The sequence below is a fragment of the Plasmodium knowlesi genome (genome assembly GCF_000006355.2).
Source record: "Plasmodium knowlesi strain H genome assembly, chromosome: 10".
Taxonomy (NCBI): Eukaryota; Apicomplexa; class Aconoidasida; order Haemosporida; family Plasmodiidae; genus Plasmodium; species Plasmodium knowlesi.
Window position 1 is genome coordinate 706,066 of NC_011911.2, and position 9,708 is coordinate 715,773.

The window sequence follows — 9,708 nt, forward strand, 5'->3', positions numbered from 1 at the left end:
TTGGGTGAGGTGGGAAAAACCAAGTAGAGACTTTGAGGAACAAGTTCTACTGTACCATTACCTGGATTCTGTAAGAAGAAAAGCAGTTAAAAGAAAAAAAAAAAAAAAAAAAAAAAAAAATTGTCCCCATTTTGTGCATATAAAACTGGTTGGGCTGGTGTGCAGATAGACCAACCCAGGGTGCATAAAGTATATTGACTCCAGATACAGACAGGAGTGTTACCAAGCCTGGTTTAGTTAAACAGGAAAAATAATAGGAAACCCTGAGGACTATCCAAAGCAGCGAAGCACGCGCCTAGTCCCACCCCTTCTTTCTTTTTGGAGAAGACCCTGCACAATGACGATAATGAAACAGAAGTGTTAAATCACCATAGGGAGAGTAGCACAAGTAGTATACCTCCCCCTATGTAAGTCGTGACGATTTGCTTGAAGGAGAGAAGACATACCAAACGTGTTAGTCGTCGGTAGGGTAAAAACCCTCAAACATAAAAGAGGAGAGTGAGTTATAAAAAAAAAAAAAAAAAAAAAAAAAAAATTAACATGTTTCTCCTTTCTCATAAAGGGGATAGACACAATTGACATCCTCGAAAAAAAGTGGAACATGAAAATCGTAGCCATTGACAAAGGTGAAATTACACCGATTAGTAACGCCAATGAGGACCCCACCGGGGTTTGCCACGAGAGCCCCTCCCCCGGTTACAATACGGACGATATTAATGAGCATATCAACGATTGTGAAAAACCCGAAGGAGTTTGCTCCCGATTGGGGAATAAAATTCTGAATGACAGTAGTGTAAATGTCTTACGTAATAAGGGAGTTCATGGGGAGAAGGAAAATTCGTGTGTCTTTAGTAACATCGGAGAAGGTACCCCCGTGGGTGGTGACAAATATGTGCACCGCCCACAGAATAATACAGGGTGTTTGCACACTGGTGAGTGTGACATCGAAAAGGAGACAAAGCGAATACGAAGGGGCAATTCCCTTTGGGGAAGAGGAAGAAACGAAACACCTTCATCATGGTACCAACGTAGCGAAAATGCAGAAAATACAGAAAACGCTGAATCACTACCCTGTGCTCATTCTAACTGCTCCGTGAAAAAAAAAAATAATTTCCCTAATGATGATAATTCCCGATTGGTAAAACCCCCAATTGGAGATCTTCCCAACAGGGGTGGTAAGTGTACGTCAAAGGGGAACGATGGTACGGATGGAAACACTTATCGTCCTCGTTCATGGAAGGGAGGAAGACCCCACTGTAGTTTCCCCTCCCATGTGGACGAACTTCCTCGTCGGAAGGGAAGAGGGAAGGAAGAAGAAGGAGAAGGGAAGGGAAAAATCCCCCAGGCGTATGAAGAAGAATCAACTGCCCACGGAATAAATTGTCTTCCTCTTCCAGATAGCACCACTGGTAACGGCAAGAGCGAAAGCAAACGGAGCAGGGCAATTTCCTACCATCGTGAAAATGCTAAAGAAGGGGAAAATCGCCTGCAGAGAAAAAAAAATGGTCCTAGTTCTTCCTCCTCGACATTAATTGGGACGAAGGGAGGAAGAGTACAGGAGCGAAGTGAAAATGGGAAGAAGCTCACGCAGGTGGGTCCCCGTTCTATTGACAAGTTGGAAAACCCGTTAGAGAGGGATCACGGGGAATATCTCCTCCGGAGAGATGCAATAACAGCGGAATGTGCGGTACATGGTAAGGGTAAAAGTAACGTGAAAAGGGAGAGACTCTTCGTAAATAAGCAAAAGGATGAAGTGATGATGGGATCAGCTACATACGACAGGGGGGAAGGACCCATCTGGAACGGAAATGAAAAGCTGGAAGAGGACAAAAGGAGAAAAAGAGGCAGATGGGTAGAAAATGAAAAAAAAGTGTGCATGGGGGGAGAAAAGAACGAATCTTTGAAGGATACTCATACGAGAGACAAGAAGGAAGAAGAATCATCCCCCGTGAGAAGCCTCCTCGTGTTTGATGAAATCACCAACACGTGGAACATCCTATGGAAGTGTGGAAGCGTATCAATTATAAAAAGCTATAGCATAGATGTGGGGGGTTCTGCATCTAGGCATGTAGCAATGAACGATCTCCAAAGTATTAACAACCTGTATAGTGAGGTGTCCACTGGTGGGGACTACATCTCTCCTGAGAACACATGGGAGCTTATGAAATGGAAGATTTACAAAAAATTTGGAGAAAAATACTTTTTTATAGGAAAAGATTATGATTGGATGAATGGAAGAATGAGTGGGGAAAAAAACAAAACGAAAGAGTTGGAACAGGATAAATCAGGCGTAGGTGTTGAATCTATCGGGGATATTGTCTCGAAAATGTGGAGAAAGCTAAGGGAGGCACACGATGATGGGAACCGTGTTAAGTGTGAACAGAATTGCAGTATGGGTTACGGTACAAAAGATGAATGTGGGGAAATCTTCAACATAGAACGGAAAAGTGTTATTCCATTTGGCCAATCAAGTGAGGATCCATCTCTCAAGTGCGAAAAGGAGAGGAAGATTAAAAAGGGTGAAGAGACGGGGAAGAGAGGTCGCAGCAATGAACGGGGTACCGACCGGAGGAAAGAAGGCACTGTACAAGTTACCGACACGGAAGGGATCCGAAGGCAACAATCCAAGGGGAAAGAAGAACTGATCTGGAAAAGCCTCACAGTGCAAGCATCAACTCCAAATGCGGAGGAAAGGAGAGAACTTCTGCGAAGAAGACATGAAAATAAATTGAAAGAACAACTAGCGCGCAGGGAAAGGAAACTACGAAGAGAGGAAGAAAAGGTAAGAAAAATAAAAATGAAGGAGGAGAAAAAGAGAATACGAGAAGAAAAAAAAAAAATGAAAGAACAGGAAAGGATAAAAATGAGGGAGGAAAAAGTTAATTTACGGAAGATGAGGAAGTTGGAAAAATGGCAAAATATAGAAAGGATGAGAAGGTGGAAAAAAATGAAGAAGTTGGAGAAGATGGAAAAGCTTGGAAGGTTGGGAAGACGGGAAAGGATAGAGGAGCAGGAAAAGCTGGAAAGACAGGGAAGGCTAGATAGGACGGAAGGACTGGGTCCCATGGGGAAGTTAGCTCAGCTTGATTCGGTTGATAGTGTGGAGAAATTGGAAAGCTTAAAGAACATCATTGCGGAGAGGAAAATGAACAAAGTTAACTGCTTTGCAAGTAAGATTAATTCCTCCCCTGGAAAAGAAGAAGGTAGTTGGCCGGAGGGTTCAAGTGAGTTAGGGGAGGCCCATTGTACCCCTGATTTCATCACCAATGTTGTGAAAATATCACTAGAGGACGAAGAAAAGAGAAGGCTCTTTTTGGAGAAGAAGCAAAAAGTGTTGAAAGTAATGAGGAAGAATGTCCTTGTTCAGGGGAAAGTGTACCTAGACGTGGGTTATGGTGATAATACAAGTGGGGATGAAGAGGGCGATGAATGGCAGGAATTGGGGGATTCCTCGTCAACGGGAAATGCAGGTAGTTGGGTAGTCTCTTGGGTTCTCTACGGAAGAACATGCAGAAAGAAATTTCCAATAGAAGATTACGGTTTTGAGGAAGCTAGACAGATGGCGGAGGAATACAAAAGAGACCGGGTGAATTTTATCTTGAATAACTTCTCTGAATATGATACATACGTTAGGGAAGCTCTGAACAATGATTCGGAGGAAGGAGGCGCAGTAGGAGCGTACAAAGATGACAGATGCACAGTGATGGCAAACCAAGAGCAACTACATCACGAAGAGTTGATTGAGTTTTGTTGTGAGCTGCTAAAAAATCCAGTGAGTGAAGAACACTGGAAAAACAAAGTGAAGTGGGTTCAGAATAAAAAAAGTTGGAACATTGAAATTGTAAAGAAAGAACAAAATAAGTTTATTAGAGAGAAAATATATTATTCAGAAGAAAAGTACGGATACATAATTGGCAAGTGTATAGCCGTGTATGATTACCTGAACGCAGAACACAAGCTTCTGAAAAATTACTTCGATGTGAATGTAGCCAACCTACAATATGATAGTAAAAGACACGCATGGAAAATCTCTAGATACGTTCCTAATCAATTAAACAAAAAAAATTATTATTTTGATGTAGGTGTATATGGATGGATGTACTCCAGAAAATTAGGTCTCTTGTTGGCAATTTATTTAAATACCAGGAGACCTGTTAAAAGTGATGAGGACATGCTAACTAGGAGTTGCTCTTTTGTGAGACATTTGCAGGATGATTCCATTGAGAGGAGAAAATACCTTTTTCCGGAGAATACTATGGGGCAAGATCACTTTAAAAATGTAGAACCTAAATTTCCTGATGATGTGATGATGAAAGGGGTAGATTTGCCTGCACCGCTTCTGGAACGCGACCCCTGCACGGAAAAGAGTGTAAAATATTTTCATGCGAATGTAGTTGTGGAAGAGGCATCGAAGGAATGGATGAAGGAGAATGAAGTAAGTAGTTCCTGCGATGGTACAGTTGAGGGGGGGTCACCAAGTAACAGGATTGTAGCCAACACAGGGGAAGAAGATGAAAGGGGGTACCGGAACGCGCCTGGTGGTCCTCTGGAAGGTGCTTCGGAAGATAGCCCTCCTATGGAGATGGATGAGTGGAACAGGGGGGAGGACAGCCTCGATAGGCGAGACGAAGAGGTGAAGCGAGGGCGGAAGAGAAAGAAGAAGGCGAAGGGAGAAGAGGAGAAATTTTCCAATTGGGCAACCGATGATGAGGATACGACAAACAAAAGGAGACATTCCCAGAATGAAGAAGAAAAAATAAAAAATAAAACAATGAGACAGAGCGGAAGTGATTTAAAAAAGTTGTACGAGATGGTACACAACAGAAAGTATTGCCAATTGAAGGAAATGCACACATGTGGTGAAAAGGAGTTATTAAATTTTCTCTCTAATGAAAATGACAGGGCCTTGTTCTTGATGGAAGACATACACATCCAAGGAGAGGACGAACACTATTTGGTTAATATTTTGGAAAATTATTACTACTATAATTTGTGCCGGAAAATGCTGAAAGTGAGGAAGAAACTTTCCATGTGATTTGTTTTCCACATTTTTGTTTTTCCACTTTTCTTTTTTTTTCCACTTTTTTTTTTTTTTCCACATTTTTTTTTTTCCACTTTTTTTTTTTTCCACTTTTTTTTTTTTTCCACTTTTTTTTTTCCCCCATTTTTTTTTTTGTCCGAGGGGTTAACTCAGTTTTTCTAATATGTGTGCCTGATTGGGTGGAGTTACAGGGACCATTACTCAACTAGTTTGCTCTGGGGTGTACGTATGTTCACATAAGTGTGTAGGTTCCCATTATATACGTTTACTTATTTATTTTTTATTTTTTTTTTTGGGGGGGGTATGGACAGCATGTGCCATGGCACCTTTGGTTTTCTCCCCAAAGGCGTTTACAACTATTGTAGTACTGCGTCAGTGTGTTTTTATAATTTTGCAATTTCTTGAAAAAAAAATCCTCCTTTTTTTTGATCATTTTTCATTGTTTTTCTGTTTTTTTTTTCCTTTTCTTGCAACAGTTGTTAGCGCTTTGTCGTGGGGATATCGACGTGTCTATTACACCGTTTAGTTATTCCCCTGTTGAATGTAGTCCCCACGGATCTATCCTTTTTTTGTGTGTACGCACAGGTGACTGAGAAAATAAAAAAAAAAAAAAAAAAAATCCAACGCGATGACCTCACACACATACATACGTATATACATACGTATATCCATACGAACATGCATATATCCATACATGTGTGTACCCGTGCATACCTTCACGTGAAGATAATTTTTTGAAGAAAAACTTTTGTTATTAAGGGAAAGCCGGCTTTCATCCTTCTACTGAAAAGGCATTTTCACTTTGTCCACTCGGTTGTTTTGGCTACTTGAGCGCCCGGCCAGGAAAAAAAAAAAAAAAAAAAATAGCCATAATTTTGAACATCGCAAAAAAAGTAACGAACCGTGGAATGAACGTGAAAGTTGCGCATTTCATTTTGTGAAATAAGCACCCCTTGGTAGGGAGTCCATCTACCTCACCTCCTTCATTGGTGGCCCAATCAGTAGACTCCAATGGATTACACGAACCTATATGACGGTGCCTTGAGTGGCAGTTCCCACTTTTACCCTGATGGCGACCTACAGTCTGTCAAGAAGCATTGCACCAATCTGAGCGAAATAGCAAAAATGAATTTTCCCCTGGAGGTAGGCATTCCAAAGGAGAAGGAGAGGAGAAGACACGAAAACGTGTTTGACCGATTGACGGATGAGAACTTTTACACAGGAATGCATAAGCAAAAGTTTGACGCATTAAGGAGAAGAGCCGCCTCGAAAGGGATTTGTCAAAATTTGAAGCTTAAGCATTTACAAGTGGAGGGAGGTGGTATAACCGGAGGACACCCCCCACGGACCATTTTTCAGAAGAAGTGCAAAACTAGTGTAGTTACGCCAGGAACATTGGGGATGCAAAAATATGGAATTCAAATTGCACAGCCAAAAAATATTTGGCTATTTCGCAACGGAGATGAACATCACAATGGTCTGCTTTTCCTAGTCAAGCCACACGTAAACAATTGGAAGTCGCTGCTGAGTGAAATTACCAAAGTGCTGAGCCCGACGATTGGACCTGTTAGAATTATTTACAACGCGAACTTTCGCCTAGTGCGAACGGTCAAGGAGCTGAACGATGGAGAAAAATACCTGTGTACATCTGGGGAGCCCCCAGCGCGAGTGGACAGACTGACTCGCTTTCTCAGTCCCTGGGTGATGCACGCCAATAATCCCCATGCGGGGTAGCCTCTCCCTCATTATCCCCGTAGCTCAGCAGATACGTGGCGCGCTAGCCTTCTTAATAACACTTCAAATGCAAATGAATAAAAAAAAAATTAGAGCTACACTATGCTACGAATTGAGGTGCGTAATTACTCACACCATAATGTGGGTAGTTCAATTCTTCGTTGCGGGTCAGTTTCCTCCGTTTGATGCTTCTTCTCACGACATGAGGACGCCGAGAGAACAACTTGGTTATGCTATGTGTGGAAAAGAAAAAAAAAAAAGGATGCCTTTACAAGTTCCTACTTTGAGTAGTTTTACATGTTGATTGATCGACATGAAGAAGGGGAGAGAATGGTGACCCCGAATTACTGTGCAACAATGCACAAATGCATTTTATTCATGCAGAGCCTTTAAAAATTGTTACAAGGAAGAAAAAAAAAAAAAAAAAAAAAAAAAAAAAAAAAAATGGAAAAGGGGGAGGTTGATAGATTCCTTTTCATCACTGCATTTATGCAAATATTTCCTGTTTGACTGAGAGGACATGTTCAATGACGACGGTTTTCTCCTCCCATTCGAATTGGCTCTCAAACTGCTCCCAATTTTTCTTGAATTCTTCATACTCCTTGAAGGAGTGGAAAAGTTGAGTGACTTTCTCTATTTTCTCGTTAAATGACTCTTCCACAGTTTTTCGGTCAGTTATGAGTTGATTTCGTTTGGCTTGTCTAACCTTCTCATCCATAACATCGAACTTTTTGGAATAGTCCTTTAAGTTATTTTTTATGTCGACTTTTTGCTTGTCACTGAACAGAGATTTGGGGTGTGGTCTAAAGAAAAACTGAAAGAAGGAAGGCTTCTTAATGGTCATTAAGCACCTGCCTTGAAAAGACCATATGAAAAATCCCGTTTCGCTATTTTCTTCCCTATAGTTGGAGCCACCTGCGTTTGCCATGCAAGAGACTGATGTGACTAGATACCTTCCACAGTTGCTCCACGAAACGGAATTCGCCAGGAGGTGTTCATCTTTATGTATCACTTCCACTTCATCATTGGAATTGAGAAGGCAGAAGTAGAGAAGACCTTCTGATCCTAATGAAGCTAAAATGAAGTAGGATCCCTGTGGTGACCAACGCATAAAGTTCATCTGGCTGTTAATATCAAAGGTGCTAATCCATTTAGTATTTCTAGCTGTGCCCTTGTTCTCAATTTTGTAAAACCTAATTTGTTGTCTACTAGTGGCTTCATCTCTAACAATTAAAGCGAATCTATTGCTACTGGATTCTTCCCAATGGAATTGCTTCGTTTTGATTCCATCTATTTGAACATTATCCACGGGGATGTTCTTTTCTCTGATGCGGAAAATTTCTAATTGGGTGAATTCCTTTTTGCTCTTCTTACTAATCTTTTTTTCGATGGTAGTTTTCAGACACAAGTAATCTCCCTTACTTTGCCAATGTATAGATGCATGCACCACATCATATATTTTTCTCGACACAAGTTCCTTCCTAGAGGGAATATCTACCAGGATTAATGTTCCTGGGGTAGTTTTCGTCCCTGGAATCCATATGGACATAATGTTATCAACAGGAGACCAATCGAATTCCTTCACAAAAGTGTACTTAAGAGGAGTCCTCTTCTTTTCGTGGTCTTCCATCAACAACATACTTGGCAGCTCATACACATACACCTCCTTCTGCTTTCCCATACAAGCAATGTATTTATCATCTGGACTCCACAAAAAGTAATGGTAGCTCTTATCCCTGGCGCTATATTCTGGCGTAATAAACGAACGCAACAATTTTCCTGTTATTACTCTCCAAATACATATGGATTTTTCATTTCTCAAAGACGCAGGGGTACCATCCCATGTGAGAACATAATTTTCATTGGGAGAAAAACTAATCTCCTTTACACTTTTATGCTGCAATCGAATTAATTTTTCGAAGTTGTCTCCCCCCCAGAGAGCTATACCAGGGTTGTGAAAACTAACTAAATAGGATCCTTGGTTACTCCACTGCACACTGGAGAAAGGTGCACTTTTCTTATAAGTAGTGTAAATGAGTTGTGGTTCTTTTTCCAGGGGATCAAACCAGTGAACTTCAAAGTGAGAATCGTACCGGACAATGAACTGTTCTCTACACCTCTCATCATATAACCACCATCTGATTTTTTCTCTCGTAAAACCAACGACATTTATTGGCATAACGTGTTCATCTCTACTTATAATATTTTCTATATCATCCATTTTCGAAGCGGTTAACACGTGTTTTGCATCCAGCTTCAACTTGTTCAGAATCTTCACTGCTTCGTTTGCCTGGAAACTGTCATTAAAGGTTACGAAGCAGATCCCTTTGGTTTTCTTGTCATCATCTACAGGCATGTATATTTTTATGTTCAATAAGGAGGAGTCACTTATTTTGGCATTCAAATGTTTTATAAATAATTTCTTCAACACCTCCGCCAATCTGCTATGCTTCTCTTCCTCTACCTTTGGAATACCTAATATCGTAACTATTTTGGGAAATTTGGTTTCCAGCGTAATCAGTGCTTCTTTCTCCGTATACTTTTTATTTAACAGTTCCTCATTTCCCTCGTCGCTGTCGTCCGACAGGAATTCCTCCAACTCCTTGTCGCTCAGTTCGCTCTCCGAGACCTTCACCATCCTGTTGCGTCGACTGTACAGCTGCTTAGTTGCTTCTACTGTGGCGTCGCCTTTCTGCTCCCTTATGGCGAGTGTTTTGTACGGTTACTGGTTCTGTTTACCGTTGCTGTCAATCCTGTTGCCAGAATGGGCTTTTATTTTATTTTATTTTATTTTTTTTTTTTTTTTTTTTTCTTCAGGCGACTAGCCAAAATGCAACGGCCACTGTGGCATCAGCTGCTGCGTACATATTTTTTACAGGGCCCCCTAATGAGATGCGAGATAACATGTGCCTGCGGGATGCGCAGTGCCAGGT

General features: G+C 41.1%; 3 protein-coding genes across 3 annotated transcripts; 2 read left to right on the top strand and 1 right to left on the bottom strand.

Moving 5' to 3' along the window:
- Positions 1 to 601: 601 nt before the first annotated feature.
- On the top strand, positions 602 to 5,035 carry PKNH_1015400 (AP2 domain transcription factor, putative; the record flags this gene model as incomplete). Its single annotated transcript, XM_002259601.1, has 1 exon — positions 602 to 5,035. One exon carries the CDS (start codon positions 602 to 604, stop codon positions 5,033 to 5,035), a length of 4,434 nt encoding a protein of 1,477 aa, XP_002259637.1.
- Positions 5,036 to 6,052: 1,017 nt separating this feature from the next.
- On the top strand, positions 6,053 to 6,775 carry PKNH_1015500 (uncharacterized protein; the record flags this gene model as incomplete). The annotated part of the gene is made up of 1 exon (XM_002259602.1): positions 6,053 to 6,775. The coding sequence occupies one exon, from the start codon at positions 6,053 to 6,055 to the stop codon at positions 6,773 to 6,775; it is 723 nt and encodes a 240-aa protein (XP_002259638.1).
- Positions 6,776 to 7,262: 487 nt separating this feature from the next.
- On the bottom strand, positions 7,263 to 9,413 carry PKNH_1015600 (eukaryotic translation initiation factor 3 subunit B, putative; the record flags this gene model as incomplete). Its single annotated transcript, XM_002259603.1, has 1 exon — positions 7,263 to 9,413. The coding sequence occupies one exon, from the start codon at positions 9,411 to 9,413 to the stop codon at positions 7,263 to 7,265; it is 2,151 nt and encodes a 716-aa protein (XP_002259639.1).
- Positions 9,414 to 9,708: the final 295 nt, after the last annotated feature.